This window comes from Lynx canadensis, chromosome A3 (genome assembly GCF_007474595.2).
Source record: "Lynx canadensis isolate LIC74 chromosome A3, mLynCan4.pri.v2, whole genome shotgun sequence".
NCBI classification, from domain to species: domain Eukaryota; kingdom Metazoa; phylum Chordata; class Mammalia; order Carnivora; family Felidae; genus Lynx; species Lynx canadensis.
Genome location: NC_044305.1, coordinates 61,946,145 through 61,967,758, shown reverse-complemented (window position 1 = coordinate 61,967,758; position 21,614 = coordinate 61,946,145). Strand labels below are relative to the sequence as shown.

General features: G+C 49.4%; 1 protein-coding gene across 4 annotated transcripts; it reads left to right on the top strand.

Moving 5' to 3' along the window:
- The first annotated feature begins 1,825 nt into the window (after positions 1-1,825).
- On the top strand, positions 1,826-18,613 carry CNNM3 (cyclin and CBS domain divalent metal cation transport mediator 3). Of its 4 annotated transcripts, XR_003967743.1 has the most exons (9): positions 1,826-3,167; positions 10,983-11,126; positions 12,058-12,207; positions 12,577-12,746; positions 12,950-13,046; positions 13,635-13,768; positions 14,207-14,345; positions 16,912-17,011; positions 17,561-17,634. XR_003967743.1 is itself a non-coding variant. In XM_030310467.1 (8 exons), the coding sequence occupies exons 1-8, from the start codon at positions 1,838-1,840 to the stop codon at positions 17,623-17,625; spliced, it is 2,229 nt and encodes a 742-aa protein (XP_030166327.1). In that variant the 5' UTR covers positions 1,826-1,837; the 3' UTR covers positions 17,626-17,671. The 4 variants fall into 4 exon arrangements, 3 of the variants coding, with proteins under 3 accessions (XP_030166327.1, XP_030166328.1, XP_030166329.1); XM_030310467.1 differs by lacking the exon at positions 16,912-17,011 and having other exon boundaries at positions 17,561-17,671; XM_030310468.1 differs by lacking the exons at positions 12,577-12,746; positions 12,950-13,046; positions 16,912-17,011 and adding an exon at positions 12,747-12,886 and having other exon boundaries at positions 17,561-18,613.
- The last annotated feature ends 3,001 nt before the right edge of the window (positions 18,614-21,614 follow it).

Below are 21,614 nucleotides of genomic sequence, written 5' to 3'. Positions count from 1 at the left end.
ACCTGAAGGTCAAGTGGCATGTGTCTCCATTGATGCAGTGACTACCCAGGGGATGGGGGCAAAGAATGGTACAGAGCCAGCAAAGAAAGAAGCTGGTGAAGTACTCTTGCGGCCTCTGTTAACAGAAAATCACTCCTTGAGCATCTTTGCCCTACTGGATTCTTTTTGTCTTTGGGTATACACAATTTAAGTGAACATTTGTGTTTTCCAAGTGCAATCCAATTGTCCTACCCAAAGGTTTTCTCCAAAAAATGAATTATAGGTTGTTTTCCAAGGGAGCCTGAGACCAAATCCATAGGGAGTTTTTCCTCTTTCCTGTGGGACTGTTCTTTGCTAGTTAACTTTTTACCTTTCATTTTAAGCAGGTCATCCATTCTGTTTCAAGGTCAGCATTGTCTCTGGACCTGAAGACAGAAGTGCTAACTAAAGGAGCTGAATCTATAAATTTTTTCTTCAGAGGATGCATGCTGATCCAGTGGAAAGGCTCAGTAGTGTCATTATTGCTTCTGCTGGTGCCTTATTCTGTAATCTGCAAGTGAGGCATATAGCACCATCCAGATAATAAAAACTGGAAACATGGAGACCACGGTTTGCACAGTTGGGATAGTCACAGCACTGAGATTATGATGTTGAAGAGACATTATTACCACCCTTGAAGAGTTTTTCACACAGCGTTTTTTTCTTTTGGTCTTTCACACATGGATTTGTTCATTTTTGCATATTGCCTTCCACACTTAACTGTGTGCCACAGTACCTATACTTATTCTTTTCATGACATAGCAAATGTGTTTCTGTAGAATCCTTATAAAGATTTTAAATGACATTCACCCTTTTCAAAGTCTACTTTTGTTACTAGGAAATTTGAAAATACATAGAAATGTAAAGAAAACACAAAACACAATCTGGACACCTGTAGAAAAGCCCCGTTCCCAGTTTATTTCCTTTCAATCAAAGAGCATACATAATGGGTGAAAAACATTCCATACTGTCAATGAACCATTCTGTCTTTTAAATAACTCTCTTCTTGAATAGTTCTTCTTGTTCCTGAGTAAATATTTTCCCAAGGATAATCTGCTAGAAGTGGAGTGACCAGGTAACTAATTTTTGACAAAGCCGCCCTCTGTTAGCGTGGGTGGGATGGTGACCAGGATATCAGGCAGGTCGTGTTGGAATCCAGCATCCATGCTAAGTCATGCTTCACTTTTCTACTGTAAAAGTAGATGTGGGAATCCAAAGAGGTAGTGATTTCGTTTGTTTACACAATTACCATCATTCTCCCTAGCAGGAATGCAAGTTCCTTGAAGGCAAAGGGCTGTCTCAACGTCCCCAGACCTATAGCACAGTCGGGCGCAATCAACTTGAAGAAACTTGAGCTTCCCAACGTCCAGTCCTCTTTCAGCTCTCCTTGCCCCTAGGTCAGTGGTTCCCGGGCCCTTTCCTCATAAATGGCACATCTGTCACATACTGAAATTCTGCCTGCCAGCCGCTCCGCTCCGCGCCCCGAGTCAGGGACTTCCCAAAGCACAAGTCCGGTCTCCCGGCGCGCCGGCACTGCCTGTGGGAACGAGACGCCCAGCTCGCCACTCCGTGCCACCGGCGCTGGCCACCCCTCGCCCTAGGACTCACAGCTGAACCCCGCGGGGCTGAGAGCCCTACGCCCCCGGCCCGCCCCAGGATCGCGCCGCCGCTTGTTTACTCCCCGGCGCAGCCTAGTCCGACCCTGGGACCCGCCCTCGCCCACCGCCTATTGGCGGAGGAGGTGCCAAGGCTAGCGACGATTGGTCCGGAGGAGGCGGAGGGGTAGGCTGCGCGGGAGGCCGAGAGGGGGCAGCAGGCGATGGCGGCGGCGGCGGCGGCGGGTCGGCTAGGCTGGTTGCTCGCCGCGCTCTGCCTGGGCAACGCCGCCGGAGAGGCGGCGTCGGGCCCGCGAGTGTTGGGTGTCTGTCTGGAAGAAGACGGAGCCGCGGACGCGGGGTGGGCGCGCGGAGGAGAGGTGCGGGACGCGTCGGAGGCCACCTTCCGCCTGCGCGTCTTCGGCTCGGGTTTGGCCAACAGCTCCTGGTCCTGGGTGGCCCCCGAGGGGGCGGGCTGCCCCGAGGGCGGGCCGGCCGCGGCGCCCGAGGAGGCGGTGGCCCCCACGGGCGAGTGGCGCGCGCTGCTGCGCCTGCGCGCCGAGGCCGCGCGCCCGCACTCGGCGCTGCTGGCGGTGCGCGGGGAGCCGGATGGCTCGGCGGCCCAGGAGACGGCGGCCCCCACGGGCGAGTGGAGCGCGCTGCTGCGCCTGCGCGCCGAGGCTGTGCGCGTGGAGCCGGGCGGCGCGGCAGCTGAGGAGGCGGCGCCGCCCTGGGCGCTGGGCCTAGGGGCGGCGGGGCTGCTGGCTCTAGCGGCGCTGGCGCGGGGCCTGCAACTGAGCGCGCTGGCGCTGGCGCCCGCCGAGGTGCAGGTGCTGCGCGAGAGCGGCTCGGAGGCCGAGCGTGCGGCGGCGCGGCGCCTGGAGCCCACACGGCGCTGGGCCGGCTGCGCCCTGGGCGCGTTGTTGCTGCTGGCCAGCCTGGCGCAGACGGCGCTGGCGGTGCTGCTGTACCGCGCGGCCGGCCAGCGTGCGGTGCCCGCCGTGCTAGGCAGCGCGGGGCTCGTGTTCCTGGTGGGCGAGGTGGTGCCGGCCGCCGTGAGCGGGCGCTGGGCGTTGGCACTGGCGCCGCGCGCGCTGCTCCTCAGCCGCCTGGCCGTGCTGCTGACCCTGCCGGTGGCTTTGCCCGTGGGCCAGTTGCTGGAGCTGGCGGCGCGGCCCGGGAGGCTGCGCGAGCGCGTGCTGGAACTGGCGCGCGGGGGCGGCGACCCTTACAGCGATCTCAGCAAAGGCGTGCTGCGCTGTCGGACCGTAGAGGACGTGCTTACTCCGCTCGAGGACTGCTTCATGCTGGACGCCAGCGCCGTGCTGGACTTCGGCGTCCTGGCCAGCATCATGCAGAGCGGCTATACGCGCATCCCGGTGTACGAGGAGGAGCGCTCCAACATCGTGGACATGCTCTACCTCAAGGACTTGGCCTTCGTGGACCCCGAAGACTGCACACCACTCAGCACCATCACCCGCTTTTACAACCATCCACTCCACTTCGTCTTCAACGACACCAAGCTGGACGCTGTCCTGGAGGAGTTCAAACGAGGTAACGTGGGGATATCGGGGAGGGGACACGAATGCCAGAGCCCTCCGCTGGAAAAAGTGGGGGTTTATGGAAGTCTCAACGAAAGGGTCCCATCTTTATGGAGGGCAGTGAGACCTCCGAGTGCCCTTTTAGATGATGCCCTTGCAGCTGTCAGTGGCCTTTTGAAATATCATTTAAAAGTTGACTTTTAGAGCGGTATAGACAGCAAAATCCCCTCTTTCCTTGTAGGCCTAATTTGGGGAGCTATGTCCACTTGGTTCTAACCCACCAGCTTTTTTTGTCAGTGTCGTTTTTGTGAGTTTTGGCTTTGTAATAGGTCTAAATTCTTAAATAGAAACTAAAAGAATAAGAGAGTATAGTCTCAAGTTACCTGGACGCTGTTATTTGTACACATAATATCAAATTAGTTTGGTCTGTGATGTTTCCAGGGATCATTGTTAAGGCCACTGATGAGCTGTTGCTTTGCTGATAACAGAAGGAATGATTCCTAATTTCCTGCAGATGTGAAAGAAACTTCCGCTTTGATTTCACCAGAAACAACTTTATGGATGCTGATTTAGTCTCCCCTTTGTCTGTCTAGTCTTTTTTGTTTTAACTTCCCCTTTTCTCATGCTGAGTAAGGTCTCTCTGGGTCTCCCTTAACTCCACATTTTCACCCTCTCTTTTCACCTTGGTTTATCTGAGCAACTCTAAGGTTGCTAGTAGGGGCGCCTGGGTGGCTCAGTCGGTTAGGCGTCCGACTTCAGCTCAGGTCATGATCTCACAGTCTGTGAGTTTGAGCCCCACGTTGGGCTCTGTGCTGTCAGTTCAGAGCCTGGAACCTGCTTTGGATTCTGTGTCTCCCTCTCTCTCTGCCCCTCCCCCACTCACGCTCTGTCTCTATCAAAAAATGAATAAACATTAAAAAAAATTAAAAAAAAAAATAAGGTTGCTAGTAAAAACTGAGACCCACCCTCCCAAGGGTCCCAAGGGTGTGAAGGTGTGGGTTCCTCTCTAGTCCTCTCCATTGGCAGGCTTGGGTGTGTTCCCCAGAGCTTGGCTGCTCTTTGTCCACTGGCCATGCTTCTCACACCTGAACTCCTGCAGGATAAGCATGGGGGACACCCAGGGCTGTGGATGGGCTTGACCCTAAAGGCTGCATAATGTGAGGCAGGGTCTTTACCAGAGAGCGGAGGCTCCTGATCTGCTTGGCAGCTGTGAAGTCCTCTGGCCCCAGGCCGCATGGGTGTTGAATAGTTGGGCAGTTACTGTCATTACTGTACCTTAGGATTGTGTGGGAGACTTTGCTCCACAGCTCTGACTGCTTTGCTTGAGAATTTCTTGGTTGCTCTTGGCTGTTTCCCCAAAAAGTGGCTATGCAGCCCCTCTCTGAGTACTCTTCTCTGGGCCACTGTAGTCTCCCAGGCAGTGGAAGTTCTTGTGGCCTGGTGGCCAGCACTTCAGGTCCTGGAGTCCATAGAGGAAGGTTCCATCGTGCCCCTGCTACCTCCCAGCTTGAGACCCTGGGAAGGCTGGACTTGATCTTTTTTTTTTTTTTTCTTGCCCTTACTATTTAGTTTTTATTGTAATTTTTTTTTTTTAATTTTTTTTCAATGTTTATTTATTTTTGGGACAGAGAGAGACAGAGCATGAACGAGGGAGGGGCAGAGAGAGAGGGAGACACAGCATCGGAAACAGGCTCCAGGCTCCGAGCCATCAGCCCAGAGCCCGACGCGGGGCTCGAACTCACAGACCGCGAGATCGTGACCTGGCTGAAGTCGGACGCCTAACCGACTGCGCCACCCAGGCGCCCCTGTAATTTTTTTTTTAACGTTTATTTATTTTTGAGACAGAGAGAGACAGAGCATGAACGGGGGAGGGGCAGAGAGAGAGGGAAACAGAATTGGAAGCAGGCTCCAGGCCCTGAGCCATCGGCCCAGAGCCCGACACGGGGCTCGAACTCATGGACCGTGAGATCGTGACCTGAGCTGAAGTCGGACGCTTAACCGACTGAGCCACCCAGGCGCCTCTGGACTTGATCTTTGGGCGCTGACTTTGAGCAGAGCACTGACTGGTGTGGAGACCAATGAGTGGGGGTCCAGCTAAGAAATGCTGGAAGGCTGAACAAGGGTGTACAGTGGGCCTGGAGAGGAGGTCCAAGAGGGTATTCAGAGGTGGAATTGAGAGGGCTTTGTGGTTCGCTGAAGAGCTGTGGAGTGAGAGGGAGGAGCTGAGGGTGAGGCTTGGGGTTTCTGGCTTGGGGGTGGTGTTAGCCTTCTCTGAAGCAGAGCACTTACAGAGAAGGGGATCATTGTGGTGGGGGGAGTGGTGGCACAGACGAATTTGTTCTGAACACTGGAATTTGGGATTTGTCTGTGCAGTGTCCCAAGAGGCAGGCTATACCAGTTGATGAGAAATAGGAGGTAAAGACCCAAGCAGGAGATAAAGATCTGGTTGTTGTTATAGCAGTGGTCCCTCAGTCAAGCCACAGGAATGGTGCAAAAGGCCTAACCCCCTGAGGGCACAAGCATAAAAGGGATGGAGGGTAGCAGAGGAGAGGCTGCTGAGGAGAGCCAGAGGTTTAAACGTCCTAGAAGCTAAGGGAAGAGACCACTTACCAAGGGAAGGCGAATGATTCAGGAGAGGCCAGCGTGATGTCATTTGCATCCAGCAACCAGGATACCCTTGACCTTTGAGAGAGCAGATTTGGTGCTATGGTGTGGGGTGATGGAACGTGACAGTTGAAGTAGATGGACCTTCCATGAGGTATGGCTACAAAGAGGAAGCCAGAGAGCAGTGGTTGGGAGAGAACTGGCAGGGGAGAAGGCCTTAGCTCTTTGGTTTTAAGATGGGCGAGTTGGGTGGCTTTGGGTTTGAATGTTGATAGGAAGGAACCGGTGGGGAGAGAATGCCCACAGTTTGGGCTGCTCGTCTTCTGGGGTTGTGGACTCAGAGCAGCTCTGGGGAACCTGAAGATTGAACGGAAAGCTCTTCAGTCCTCCTTGCCTTCCTCCTCCTGTGGCAGGTGAGGGGCATTCTCGGGGCAGGTTGGCTATATCTTTCCTCTGACATTGGGCAGGCTTCTCTGCTTCTCTTTGCAGTGCAGTCCTTTGGTAGATACCTATTTTTCCTCATTAAAGTCCTTTGTAGCCTTACCCCTTTCTTCATTCTGTTTATGAACAAAGGGCATATTGCAGCCTTTATGGCGCCTGAGGTTTTAGAAATCGATTCCCTTCCCATCTCTCTGCCAAGTGGGTGAGGTGGTGGTGCCCTCTGAATTTCCTGAAGCTGGAGTCCTTGGCATCTTGGCAGCTACCATTCCGGGCCCTGTTCCTTTCATTCCTTCAGAGCATTGTCTGTTTTGGAACTTTATAGTCTGGGAGAGGCACCTTCTCTGGTGAGGTGCCCCTTAGTGTGCAGACTTAAGATGACACCGATTATTTTGTGCAAACATTACCAGGAAGTGTGAATACTTCGGAGTTGTGGTAAATAACATGTGTTTTTTTAGAGCTTTTAATCCTGTCATCTTTGTCAACTCCCTAATGAAAACATTCAAGGACATTCAACCAAAGGAGGAATTAGGATGCGTGAGCTTTTCAGAGTCTCTGCTTTAAATGAACTGAGTTCTGGTGCTCGCTTCGGCAGCACATATACTAAATGAACTGAGTTCTGGTTCATTGTCAGAGGCCAGAGGATCCCCACGATTCTGAAAAGAGTCAGAGCTGTTGTGAGGAATGTTATCCTGGCACTTTTCTCCTAGGACATGTTCCCACGGTTGCTTTAAAAAATAAAGGAAGGTTGGGCGCCTGGGTGGCTCAGTCAGTTCAGCTCAGGTCATGATAATCATGGTCTGTGAGTTCGAGCCCCGCATCAGGCTCTGTGCTGACAGTTCAGAGCCTGGAGCCTGTTTCAGATTCTGTGTGTGTGTGTGTGTGTGTCTCTCTCTCTCTCTCTCTCTCTCTACCCCTCCCCTGCTCACGCTCTGTCTCTCAAAAACAAATCAACAAATAATATATTAAAAGGTAAAGGAAGGCAAAGGAATTTAAACTCCAACTGCATTTTTACAAATATTCTAGAAATTAGACATTATGGAAGAGTCCTCTAGCATCCATATAATTGAGTACATTTGAGCTTGCTAACTGGAATTAAAACTCCCAAGAGCTTTTGCAGGGCTTTCTGGTTGATGTTGGTAAGATGCACCATCTGCCCCCTTGTCTGTGGCTCCGAAGAACTTGCTTGGGGAGAGCCTGTAGGCAGCCGTCCTGGGGTCTGTGTTAGTGTTTCCAGTCAGCCAGCCAGGGGCCTGTATATTTTCAGGACATTTTTATCCTATCAGATGAGAAATAAACTTTAATCCCTCCAGCTGCTTGTTCTGTGTGTACCCCTACTGCTTTTTCATGGTTGCCTTCTGGACCCCTTGGACATTCTGTCTAGAGATAAATCACATGGCCATTGTGTTAGGGGATCTTTCAAGGGCTCTGCTTTCATCTGTTTGATATTGAGTGATTCCATGTGGCAGGCCACTGAGAAACTTGTGCCTGTTTTACAGAAGTTGGAAAGTGGGGCACCTGGGTGGTTCAGTTGGTTAAGCATCCGGCTCTTGATTTCGACTCAGGTCATGATCCCACGGTTGTGGGATCGAGCCCCACATCATGCTTACCATGGAGCCTGCTTAAGAGTCTCTCTCTCCCTCTGTCACTTTCTCCATTTGCACATGGCATTCCTCTCTCTCAAAACAAAAACAAAAACAAAAACGTTTGTGGGCACCTGGGTGGCTCATTCATTAAGCATCTGACTTCAGCTCAGGACACGATCTCTCTGCTCTGCTCAAAGTGTGAGCCCCACATCAGGCTCTGTGCTGACAGCTCAGAGCCTGGAGCCTGCTTCGGATTCTGTGTCTCCCTTTCTCTGCCCCTCTCCCGCTCATGGTCTGCCTGTCTTTCTCTGTTTCAAAAATAAATAAACATTAAAAAAAATTTAAAAAAAACTGTTTGAAAGCAAGGGAGAAGTTAGTCCATTCTAAAGGTAACCTGCCAAAGCAACTGGCATTCTGGAAGAATGGAGCTGAAATGAGTTCTCTGTCTTAGATGGTCATCTAGAACCTGGGCTCTGGTTCCCAGAATCTGACCAAAATTGTATGTTGAGCTTTGGTGTTTCCCCATGAGGGCTGTCTTACAAGGGCCTTGCCTTGGCCCTTGTAGAAATGATGTCTGTCTGCCAGTGTGAACCATTCCCAGCACAGATACCCAGTGCTGGGAAGCATCTAGAAATGCTGAGTTCCTCATTCAATGCTTCTGTCTCAGCAGGAAAGAGCAGGTAGTTCTAGGCAACCCCTGGCCTTTTCCTCCTGGAAGCAGGAAAGATGGTATAGTCATTTCTGCCTTTAATTTTTGTCTGAGGATGTTAGAGCATCCTAGAAAACGATACTTTTCTTTAGAAGGGCTACTGTGCTGGAGAGAGTACCTTGGCCACGTGTAACTCACCCAGAGGGGAGGATTTCCTAAGATTCAGGTTTTTTGTTCTCTTCAGTGAAAGTCAGTTGAGTGTGGTGGTCAAGAGAACAGATTCAGGAGCCAACTGCCTGGGTTCAAATCCCATGGTTTTTTTTTGTTTTGGGGGGTTTTTTAATTTTTTTTTTTTTTTTTTGAGAGAGTGCACACAGACATAAGCAGGGGAGGGGCAGAGAGAGAGGGGAACAGAAGATCTGAAGCAGGCTCCGTGCTGACAGCAGAGAGCCTGATGTGGGGTTCAAACTCACGAACTGTGAGATCATGACCTGAGCTGAAGTCAGATGCTTAACCGACTGAGTGACCCAGGTGCCCCATCAAATCCAGGTTTTGCACTTGGGTGAGTCACTGAACCTTTTCTTGGTCTCAGTTTTCTCTGCAAATTGTAAATGGGAATAATGTTCTGTTCCTTCATAGAGTTGTTGAAGGATTTGTAAGTTAATAACTGAATAAAGCCCTTAGTGGCCAGCACACAGTAGGCACGAAATGCCGCAGTCCTTCGTGTCTCAGGTGCACATTTTTTTGTTTCAACTTTCTGCAATCAGGATGTATCTCACAATTGAGGACATCTTAGATTTGATGAAATATAGTTAAGTGTTTTCTTTTTATTCTTTTAGAGCCTCATTCCTTTCTTGATGACCTGGCCAGTGGTCTAATAATAATAGCTTTTGGTTGACTGGACATTTTGTTCAATCTAAAGTTGGAGCAGAGGTCTTCCTGCACCTGACACTGGGGGGTGGGGCATGGATGCTGAAAGAATGAGGCAGTGTGTGCCAGACAGAGTTCCAGAGAGTGTGTTTCTGAACTCTGTTCACTACACTGTAATTAAACCCAAGGTATGTAAAGTATTATTCACACAAAGAAGTGAACTTGACTTTTTTCTTTACTGAAAGATTCTTTTTTTTTTTAAACTGAGAGATTTTTGAAGCAAATACTCCCTTACGTGGATCCAGGCTAGCTTTTACCTTAAGTTTTTTTTATCAGTAACAAAGGCTGAGGTGAGTTTCTCTTAGCTCTGTATCCTAGTCCTGCACAACCCCTTCTGCAGCCCCTGCCCACATGTGGTTGTCAAGTTCTTGAAAGGTAGTTGGTCTGAACTGAGGTGTGCTGGAAGTGCCTAACACACACCAGACTTCAAAGACAGTGCAAAAAAGGAAAATATGTTTCAATCTTTAAAAAATTTTTATTAAAAAAAATTTATGTATTTGAGAGAGAGAGAGAGATAGCAGGTGAGGGGCGGGGGGGGGGGGAGGGAATCCCAAGCAGGTTCTGTGCTGTCAGTGCAGAGCCCAATGTGGAGCTCTGTCCCACGAACCAGGAGATCATGACCTGAGCTGAAATCGAGAGTCAAAAGCTTAACCGATTGAGCCTCCAGGCACCCCTAATTTATTTAAATTTTTAATTAATTAATTTTTTTTTTTTTAAGATTTTATTTTTAAGTAATCTCTGTACCAACTTGGGATTCAAACTCACAACCCAGAACTTGAGAGGCACATGCTCCACTGACTAAGCCAGCCAGGGGTCCCTGTTTTGATGTTTTTATATTGATTGAATGTTGAAATATTTTGGCTATATTGAGTTAATAATATGTTGTCAATTTCACCTGTGGTTTTTTGTTTTGTTTTGGTTTTTGTTTTTTAATGTGGCTACTCAGAAATTTACAATGACCTGGGTAGCTTGCATTTTTTTTCTTTTGAACAGGTATAAAGTTTCGTAGATAAAAAAAGTAGATTCTTGAAGTTTTCTCAATATTCCCCAGCACTCTGAGGCTTGGGCTTTTTCAAGCTTACATTTCTTTATCAAAGAAAGAAACAGAAAACTAATCTGAAGAAGAGGAAGGTGAACAGTTCCAGGCTGCTGCTCTTCCTCCCACACAGTTTACCATCTTCTCCCTGGATAACTTTCATAGACCTTGGCTTCTGGAAATAAAGGACAGCTTTCCGAATTAGGAAAACTTCCCTAGGAGAGTCACTGGGTGGCCCCTCTCTGCTCTGCCATTTAGATTGTCTCAGAGGAGGCTGTGCTTCTGGAGTTGGTGCCCTTGTGTGTGCAACCCTGTTGTGCCTGTCTTAGTCTGATGCATCCTTGTCTATGCCACGTTCATTTAGACCAGAGGCTGACTCTGCTCTGCCACTGCCTGGGTGGCCTTGTGTGGGTGAACATAGTGTCTGAGATCTAGGTTCCTCCAATGTAAAGTGAGTCCCATCTTGTGCCTGGCACCTTGTAGGAAAAACATCAACTTCTGTCCCTTTGGTGAGCTTGTCACAGGTGTGAGTAAGCAAAATGGGAGGCCCCTGGCAAGCTGTAACCTGAATGTCCCCTCCCCCAGGGAAGTCCCACCTGGCCATCGTGCAGAGGGTGAACAACGAGGGTGAAGGTGACCCCTTCTACGAGGTGCTGGGCCTGGTCACCCTGGAGGACGTCATTGAGGAGATCATCAAGTCTGAGATCCTGGATGAGTCTGAGGATTACCGTGAGTCTTGACTACTGGTAGTGTTCCATCTTAACTTTTAAGCCTACTGAGACGTATCGTGTGCATCAGAGGACAATAGGTCTCCGTGTTGCTGAAAATGAGGCTGGATCTCCAGTCAGAGCTGTTACCTAGCCAGGCCCCTCTCCCCTTAGCCCTGCCTCAGATCAGGTGTCGGAGGCCCCACACCTGCGCCTGGCTGGGGAGCCACGGCCTTTACAGTCTCAGTGCTTGCCTGGGGCTCTCATCACAGCTGCATTGTTTGGTTTCTCCAGCACAGAGGGGACACTCTGCCCTTTATGGGCCTTTCCCAGTCTCCTGTTTGCCTTGGCCCTTACTTTCTCATGTTCTTTTGTACAGTACAGAAGCGTTTCCTCCAAGTATCCTATTCTTTACTGCTAAGAGGGTCTTTCCAAAACAGAAGATTCTGGGGCCTGTCTTAGAAGTGTCTGCCTCTTGGGATGATGGCTGAGATCTGTAGGGTAGACACAGAACCCATGCTCGATGGCTGAGGTCTCACATGCACACTTGGGACACTGAACACCCCACCCCTGTTTGTTACCAGGTGAATCACTTTGCCCATGCATCTGTCCCCCAAATGCAGCCTCTGTAGTTTGGTGCCTCAGGTTGCCATAGGCGTGCAGACATCAGGTTAGCTGCTGCTGTTTAGCACCAGTTGTCTGCAAACACGTGCTTTCTGGTGAGGGGTCTCTTAATGACCAAGAATGTCTATTATTTTTACAAGTGGTCTTGCTGTCATACCAGTATTATCTCCCAACTCTGAGGAGAAGAGCAGTCGCTTTCCATACTCCCTCGGGATATAGCAGGAATATGGGTTGCTGCCCCCTCCCATCCCCAAGAACTTCCAGGCCTTGGCTTGGTTGTGTTGATTGGAGGGCTACTGATGGCTCAGCAGGCCTTCTTGCCATTGTAGGAGATGCCACAGTGAGGAAGAAGCCTGCTTCTCTGAGTGCCCCTCTCAGGCGGAAAGAGGAATTCTCCTTGTTCAAGGTGTCTGATGATGAATATAAAGTGAAAATCTCGCCTCAGCTGCTCTTGGCCACCCAGCGCTTCCTGTCCCGAGGTGAGGGTGAAGGGTGGGCCTTGTCTTTGCTCTCTTGCTCCCCGTCCAGTGGGTCAGGAGACCTCCAGGCGGACACCAAGTGTCCCCTCATTCCCAGTAAGGACAGTGTCCAGAACTTGTGCTTCTCTCTGTAGCCCTGTCAGCATCTCAGGGCACCTGAGTGGCAGCTCCTGTCTGCCAGGTGGCTGAGAGCTGGGGCCAGGCTGGTGCCACCTCTGGCGAGCCACAGCAGCGGGTGGGTGTGTGCCTGCCCAGTTCTCTTGTATTGGGGAGGTGACTTGGCTCATGTGGGGCAGCAGGAGTCGGGTGTGGCTGTGCAGGCCACTTTGGGCCTGGTGGACACTGTCCCTTTTTTCCACCACGGGGCAGAGGTGGATGTATTCAGCCCCCTGCGAATCTCCGAGAAGGTCCTGCTGCACCTGCTGAAGCATCCCAGCGTCAACCAGGAAGTGAGGTTTGACGAGAGCAACCGTCTGGCTGCCCACCATTACCTGTACCAGCGCAGCCAGCCGGTGGATTATTTCATTCTCATCCTGCAGGTAACTGGGAGCCCAGACTGGGGCCTCCCACTTGCTCAGAAACTAGGGAAGGGTCTGAGAAGAGGGAGGATCATCCAGATACACACCCCCTGAATAACTGGGGTTGCTGCTTTCTCCTTGTGCTCTCTTCGGCAGGAAAGGTAATCTGTCCGCATCTGTTTCTTTCCCTACTCCTCCTTCCTCCCTTTCCCTACACCTCCCAGGGCAGGGTTGAGGTGGAGATCGGGAAAGAGGGCCTGAAGTTTGAGAATGGGGCCTTCACCTACTATGGAGTATCTGCCCTGACAGCACCGTCCTCAGGTAAGTCACAGCCCTCTGGGAGTGGAACGCTGGGTTCAGCTGCTGGGCTGGGCAGAGTCTGACCTGCCTGGCTGCTTGCTGGGGGAAAGGTTCTGGCCTCCCTTTCTTCCAGGTGTTCCTGTGTGTGTGTGTCTGTGTTTTAATGTTCATTTGAGAGAGTACACACACATGCACACTCGCAAGCAAGCAAGCGGGGGGAGGGGCAGAGAGAGGGAGAGAGAGAATCCCAAGATAATCTCTGAGCTGTCAGCTCAGAGTCTGACTTGGGGCTCAATCTCATGAGCTGTGAGATCACGATCTGAGCTGAAATCAAGGGTCAGACACTTAATGGACTGAAGCACCCAGTTGCCCCGTCCTGTCAGACATTCCTCTTTGGGACAGGCTGGCTTTTCTCATCTCTGTGCTGCGTTGAGGGAATGGGCAGCATTTCTTTGGGGCTCATCTTTGTTGCTCGCTCCCACCCCTGCTAGCCTTTCCCAGGAGGAATTGTGCTTGCCATCCTTCTCTATGTTCTAGCTATCTGTGGGGTGGATGTTAGAGACTGCATTTGTCCCCACCGGAGATGTCACTGTTTGTTTCTTCTGATAGTTCACCAGTCCCCAGTGTCCTCGCTCCAGTCCATCCGCCATGACCTGCAGTCTGAGCCAACCGATGGTGGCCGCTTGTCTGCGTACTGTCCTGACTACACCGTGCGGGCCCTCTCCGACCTACAGTTCATTAAGGTGACTGGGCTGCTCATGGGTACTGGCTTTTAATCAGCTTTGTGTCCCCAAGGGGCTGAACCAGCTGGTCACAAATTTGTATGGATTAAAAGTAGATTCTAGTTGAGTCAACCTGAGAGTTCACACACAGAGCACGACCTTGTACTTGCTCTGAAGGACAGACGGCCTTGGCCCCTGGAGGCCTGATTGCTGACAGTCTAGTCCCGTCACTGGGACTGCACCCAGTTTCCTTTTGAGATCTTAAAAACACTGCTTGATTGCTCCCCTCTTCCCTTGGCTTGCTTAAAGTTCTTCATTTTTCTTGGTCCTGCTGAGTGTGACTCTCCCACCTAGTTCTGGTGCTTGTGGGCAGGAGGGAGAGGTGTGATCTTTCATACCTCACTTTCTCCATCTGGCTTCACGAGTCGCACCTGCGTGGTAATGCTTCCTGTCTTCTAGGTCACGCGGCTGCAGTACCTCAATGCACTCCTGGCTACTCGAGCCCAGAACCTGCCACAGTCCCCGGAGAGCGCAGACCTCCAGGTCATCCCAGGCAGCCAGATCAGGCTCCTCGGTGACAAGACAGCCACAGCAGCAGGTGAGCCCCTCATGGCCACATCCCACCGTGTGTCAGCCCAGAGGGAGTTCATGTCCTGTGCCGTCCTTGCTGTTCGCACACACAGACTCACTCTCTCTGCCCTCACTCTGCCTTGCATTCTTCTTTCCTTGTCCCCTTTTTTGCCCATCCTCTCCTCTTTCTCTTTTCACTAGTTTTAAAGCTTGGATGACATTGCGCTGTAGACCAGCTGGAGTTGAAAGTATGTTAAGTTAGCATTTTCTCTAGAGGGCTTGTTAGGATGGATTGACTTAATTAGAGAATAGTTGCTAAGTGGGAATAAGGTCAAGCTCAGACACTCTTGGTCATTTAGGATTAGAGTTAGGTCACCTGAAAAATGAAGATCTAGGTCACCAGTGGGCCTGGCTCAGAAGGTGGCTGGTCGACACCATCCCAGAAACCAAGAAGGGTACTTGTTGAGACATTCAGTCAGGTGAAGCTAATATTTAAGGCGTGCCCTTCCCATCCAGGGTTCCACTTTGAGCAGGAGTATCACGTTGGAAGAAATAGACTTTGCAGTGTGGGGTGGGTTGTGGGATGGCAAACCACGCCTTCAAGAGCATAAGAAGGGAAAATAAAAAGCCTGTGGAGAGAGGCCTTTGGGTAGGAGTGGTAAAAAGTCAGGGAACTTATTTTCCTTACTACTCAAGAAGGTACTTTAATTCTGATTGAGCTCCTGAGTTGCGGTTAGAGATATACTCCAAGGCTGAGTGGTGCTGGAGGAGTGGGTGGGGCTTCCACAGAGGCCACCGGCTGCCCTGGGCACTCTGCATTGGGGAACTGAACTCATTTGAATGCTTACTCTGCCTGACACTGTACTTGGAGCTTTCCTTGTCCTAACTCATCCAAGAAAACTTCCCAGCCGTTTTCAGAGGTGGTAGTGGTAAGGTGCATTTTACAGATGAAGAGTCAGAAGCAGAGAGAGACCTAGGCACTCTGGCTTGGAACCTGTGCCTGCCCTTGGCCTTGGTGTCTCATAGGGAACAGCTCTGGTTACTTAAACCCACACTGGAGAACACGAATATGTTTTTATGGTAGAAAGATACTTTCTGAGAGGTGACATGTAGGTGCAAGGGACAGAAAGCCCCACCCTGGGCCACGTTAGCGGCTCAGCCCGAGTGCTTCATCTCTGTGTTGGTAAAAGGGGGCCCCAGCTTGAGGTGTGCTGCTCAAACCCTGGATCTGGGCATTTGAGCCTTTTCTCCGTGAACGTGCACTGAGAGGTGGTGTTCTGCCTTTTAGGACTGATCACAGGTCTGTATTTACTGTGATATTCTGTTGTTTTGTGAGATGCTACTTGTATAGAGATTCACACCATCTCATTAGACTTGGGTCTCAAAAGCCAGTATGTTGTTCTTTCAAAATGTGAGCACTGGTCTTGGTTTTCTCAGCCTGAACTCTGTGTGGCTCCATCTGCTACTCAGACTGCACATGTTCTTTTCAAGGTGTAGACCTAAATCTAAGAAGGATGGTTTTTCCTTCATTGCCTTTTTTATTATACATGCAGTGTTTTCCCATCCTTTTTTGGCTTCAGCTGTTCATTGGGCAGTCCTGTAAGGGACTACAGGTATCCCCGAAAGTTTGCTTGGTGCTGCTTTGCTTTTACAAAGTATCTACGTCCGTGCCTGTTTTCACTAACTGAAAGAAATGCGAAGAGGACTTTTGCTTCATGAAATGGTGGTTGCATCTTCGCTCTCTGCCATTCTGGCTTACAGAAGGTTCCATAGCAACACTCTACTTTGGGAAAGCAGGGAAACCTGTAATTTACAGTGGCTCTGTGGGTCATTTTCCTCTGTGTAATGGATTAGCATCCCCTGTTCTGTTGCCATGATGTTGCTTCTCCCTTAAGTGCGCCCTGACATTTGTCCCTAGTGGGGCTTGCCTGCTGTGCTTGTGCTCCTGCCTCAGCTCCCAAAGTTCTTGCTGCAGTCTCTCTGGTGGGTGGCACTCTGCTGCCCAGGAGAGCTTAGTGTCGCTGCACACATGGAGGTGTTGCTGGGGACATTGCTTAAATAGTGTAGGTCAGAACTATCCCCTGATTGACTTTGGCACTAGATTTCCTGGCAGACAAATGCCTTTATTGAGATGCTTGGAAGGCACAATCATTTTTAACTGCCTACAGCAGGGGTCGGCAAACTGGCCAGCTGCCGGTTCTTGTAAATAAAGTCCTATTGGACCCGACCTGCTGGTTTATGGGTTGTATATGGCTGCCTTTAGCTACAACAGCTGAGTTGAATTGTTGCCACGGGAACCATATGACCTGCAAACCCTAAAAATATTGGCCCTTTACAGAAAGTTTCCTGACCCCTGGCCTGCCATTTCAAACTCGGGGTAACTACTGCACAACGACCATTCACAGAGCTGATTTCCAAGGGAGAGTCCACTCCAGATGCTGCGCTTCCTGCTCCCTCTGGTTCTGAGGCTCAGGCAGCGTGTTTGCACGCCGACACCCAGGCCCCCCACCCCGCCCAGCGCATCTGTGACAGGCCCTGCCGGCGCAGCTGCATAGCTGGTTTCCTCTTGTCTCTCTCCCCTCTGCTCTCTCTAGCCTTCCCCGTAGACCTTTCCCTCTTTGGCACATTTGGAAACTGCAGTTGATAATTGACTGTGGACTAGTGAGCATTTTTTGTTTTCAGAAAACACCCAAGGTAAATATCTTCCCTTTCACTTTCTCTTTGCTTTCCTTCCCCAGCCCTCTAGCTGCTGGGAGGAGCCCTGGAAACCGCTCCCACTCCCACCCCTGCCTGGGAGGTGTTTCTCTTGGGGGGTGGGAGGGTGAGTGGGCCCTTCCTGTCCCTTGTTCCTACTTTTCATTTTTCTGGAAGACAGGAGGGGTCATGAAATACTCGGCACTGGAAACTAAACCTTCCTTCCAGTGCAGGTGTTTTATTGTTCAGGGTGGGCTCCTCTCGTCCAGCATTTATGGCCTTGGCCTCCCGTGAGCAAAACCCCCCTGCCCTGCTTTCCTGCCTCTCAGTGATGCATCCCCTCCTCCCAGTGGTTTTCTCTTGTGATGTGGAGTTAGCCTATTTTCCTAACTCGTCACTCCCAGCTCTGCCTTGATACTGAGGTGTCCTGAGGCTCCTCTGTCTTACCCACCCCTTCTTGTCCTGAAGACAATTTTAACACTTGGTTTTGATAAGGCCTGCTCCCTTTACTGATTTTGATATTAATTTTCCTTTCCCTCTCTCCTCTAGGGCCCAACCACAGCAGACCTGGCCTCCCAGCGGAGGAGAGCCCTGGGCGGAACCCAGGGGTTTAACTGCTTGCCAGGCAGCCCCAGGTGTGGGCAATGGACAAGCACGTGGGGAACTGGAGCGCCGAGGAGTAGCTTCCCGTCAGCCTGTCCCCATCCCCTCCAGGCCACGTTTTAGATGGCCCTTATAGATGTGGGTCCTGGGCTGTTCTCAGAACCAGACCTCAGTGCCAGGAGCCTTCAGCAGGTCCTGCCCTCCTTTAGGAAATGGGGGTTAGCTGGGGCGCAGCCCTCCAGGCCTGCTTCTGAAGGGAATGGAAAGAACACTGTCATCTCCGGTCCCCAGGACCCAGCCTTCTCCCTGTGACAGTGCAGTGTATTTATACCTCTTTGGGCCAAGCCATGATGTGAGTGCACGATTACTGTCTTTATGTGGCCGTGACCTGTACTCACTTTGCTTTTAATTTGCCAACTTTCTGCTGCCGGCAGCACTTTTTGAGCAAACCAAGAGCACTAGTTTTGGCTGGGGGTTCACATCCATGACCTTGGCCACAGTGAACTATTTGGCTTCCCTTACAATGCCATGTTTCAAAGCACATGCCCCTGCCTGTTGCGTGTGCCAAACCTAGAAGAAGCACGATGACCCACAAGTATGTCCCACTGTCCTGCTCCCTCCTGTGGAGGTTGCTTCTCTGAGCCCTGAGCTCAGAGCCCTGAGCAAGCAAGCTGGCCCCCAGTGGCACTGAGGAGTCCTGCTCTTTCTGCTTCTCAGCCTGTCTTGCTTAGTTGCCACTAACAGTATTTGTCTTTTTCTGTGTTTTAAGAAGAGGTCATACATGGGAGGAAGGGGTCTGCTGCACCTAATCCTTTCTTAGTTGCTGGATCCCAGGGAGATTAACAAACTGCTAGACCTGTTTTTGTACCTTCTTCCTAGGCCTCTGTGGAGAGCTGTATGGCTGTAATTTGCACGGAGAACACCAAGGGGGAGGAGGGAAGGTTGGTTATACACCAGGCAGATCCTCATCCCCTTTCTTAAAAAAAAAAAAAAAAAAAAGAATAGGACATCAGGTTTTTTTATACCCCTGAAACATTTCAGCTCTCTGCTTTTTTGCTATTCTTAGCTACAGGGTTTTAGAGAATTGGGAATAAGAAGGCATTTGTCTTTTTCTTCTGGTTTACCCACATTTACCTTCCACAGTTCTTCAACGGTGTAGAAACTGGGGCATCATAGAGACCTAGGATCTCAGATTGGATAGGGAGGGAGGAGGATTTCTGGAACTTTTCTCAAAGGAATTTGAATCCTTTATCTGGGACTAGTGGGAATGAAAGCCAAAGAACATTGGCATGCTCACTTAGAAACTGTTCTCAAGGAAGTCTAAGAGCAAACCCAGGTGGGAAACAGATACTTAGACATCATCTGTCTCCAGAACAATGGTTCTTAACTTTGGCTGCACATTAGAATCACCTGGCAAATTAAAAATATGGGATACCTGGGGCCCACCTTCCAGGGAGCCTGATTTAATTGGTCTGGGTATCAGGATTTTATTTTTTTTTGGAACAATTTTAATTTTTTTGTTTGTTTTTAAAGTAAGCTCCATACCCAGTGTGGGGCTTGAGCTCCCAACCTTGAGATCAAGAGTTGCATGCTCTACTGACTGAGCCAGCCAGGTGCCCCTGAAATAATTTTAGATTACCAGAAGAGTTCCATATACCCTTTCCCTTAATATCTTACATAACCTTGGTACATCTATCAGAACTAAGAAAAAATTAACATTGGTACAAAACTGTTAACTAAATTACAGACTTTACTTGGATTCTATCAGTTTTTCCAATAATGTCCTTTTTCTGTTGCAGGATCCAATCCAGGATACCAAGTTGCATTTAGAGTTATTGCTTACTTTTTTTCTAACTTTTTATTTTGAAACCATTACAGATTCATAGGAAGTTGCAAAGCTAGAGGTACCCTTCACCCAGTTTTCCATAATGGTTACTTCTTACATAGTTATAATACAGTATCAAAACCCAGAAGCTGACACTAGCACAATGTGGGTGTATAGTTCTCTGTCACAAGTAGATTTGTGTAACCGCCACTTCAGCCTAGATAGAGCTACCCCATCACCACGAGGATCTCCCTCCCGGCACCCTCTGAGAGCCACACCCACCCCCTTGGCCTCCATCCCTAATCCCTGGCAACCACTGTTCTAAGATTTTGTCATTTCAAGAATGTTGTGTGAGATCATATAGTATGTAACCATTTGGGATTGGCTTTTTTCACTCAGCATAATACTCCAGAGATACATCCAGGTTGTTGTGTGTGTCAGTAGTTCATTCCTTTTGATTACTGCATTGTATTCCTTGATATACTCCTTGTCCCATTGAAGGACATCTGGGTGGTTTCCAGTTTTTGGCTATTCCGAATAAAGCTGCTATGAACGTTCATTACAAGTTTTTGTGTAAACATTGGTTTTCTGAGGTAAATGTCCAGTAATGCAATTGTTAGGTTGTATGGTCATTGCATAGTTGTTTGTTTTTTTTTTTAATGTTTATTTTTGGAGACAGAAGGCAGGGGGAGGGGCAGAAAGAGAGGGGGTCAGAGGATCTTAAGTGGTCTCCACACTGCCAGCAGAGAGCCTGAAGTAGGGCTCAAACTCATGAACAGTGAGATCATGACCTGAGCCTACATCAGAGGCTTGACTGAATGAGCCACCCAGGTGCCTCTCTGCATGGTTAGTTTTTTAAACAAACTGCTACATGTCTTTAGAGTAGCTGTACAATTTTATGTTCCTACTAGGGATGTGTGAGTGATCCAGTTTCTCTAAATCTTCATTTGGTATTGTCACCATTTTTTATTTTAGCCATTCTGGTAGGTGTGTAGTGATATCTTTGTGGCTTCTAGTTGTATTAACAGAATGGCTGCGTGTATCTTCTCATGTGCTTATTTTGTGAAATACCTGTTCTTTTGCCTTTTTTTTTTTTTTTTTTTTTCTAATGTTTTATTTTTGAGAGAGTGCAAACTGAGGAGGGGCAGAGAGAGGGAGACACAGAATGTGAAGCAGACTCCAGGCTCTGAACTGTCACACAGAGTCTGATGTGGGGCTCGAACCCACAACTGTGAGATCATGACCTGAGCTGAAGTTGAACATTTACTGACTGGGCTACCCAGGTGCCCCTTGCCCATTTTCTTTTAAGTTCTGTTTATTTTGAGAGCACGAGCAGGAGAGGGTCAGAGAGAGGGAGAGAGAATATCCCAAGCAGGTGCTGCACTGTCAGCGCAGAGCCCAGTGGGGGGCTCGAATTCACGAACTGCAAGACCATGACCTGAACTGAAACCAATAGTTGGACACTCAAACAGCTGAGCCACCCAGGTGCCCCTCTTTTTGCCCATTTGTAATTGGTTTGGTCTTTCACTGTTGTTTTGAAGTCTTTATATATTCTAAATACTGGGCCTTTGTTGGATTTTTGGTTTGCAAATATTTTCTCCCAGTCCCTTATTTTTTTCATATTCTAAACAGGATTCTTTATAAAGGAAAAGTTTTTAATTTTGATGAAGTCCAGTTTACCCGTTTTCTTTTATGGATTGTGCTTTTGGTATCATGTCTAATCTTTACCTAGTCCTAGATCCCAAAGATTGTCTATGTTTTTTGTTTTTTTTTTTTTAATTTTTCAAATGTTTCTGAGAGTGCAAGTAGGGGAGGGGCAGAGAGAGAGGGAGACACAGAATCTAAAGCAGGCTCCAGGCTCCGAGCTGTCAACACAGAGCCCAATGTGGGGCTTAACCCCAGGAATCAAGAGATCATGACCTGAGCCAAAGCTGGATACTTAACTGATTGAGATGTCCAGGTGCCCCTCCTGTTTTTTGTATAATCTTTACAGTTTTATGTTTTACGTTTAAGTCTATGATCCATTTGAGTTAATTTTTGTGCAAGATTTAGGTTATTTTTGTTTTTAATGTTTGAGAGAGGGAGGCATAGCAAGTGCACGTGGGCAGGGGAGGGGCAGAGAGAGAAGGGAGAGAGAATCTGAAGCAGGTTCTGCTGTCAGCACAGAGCCTGCTG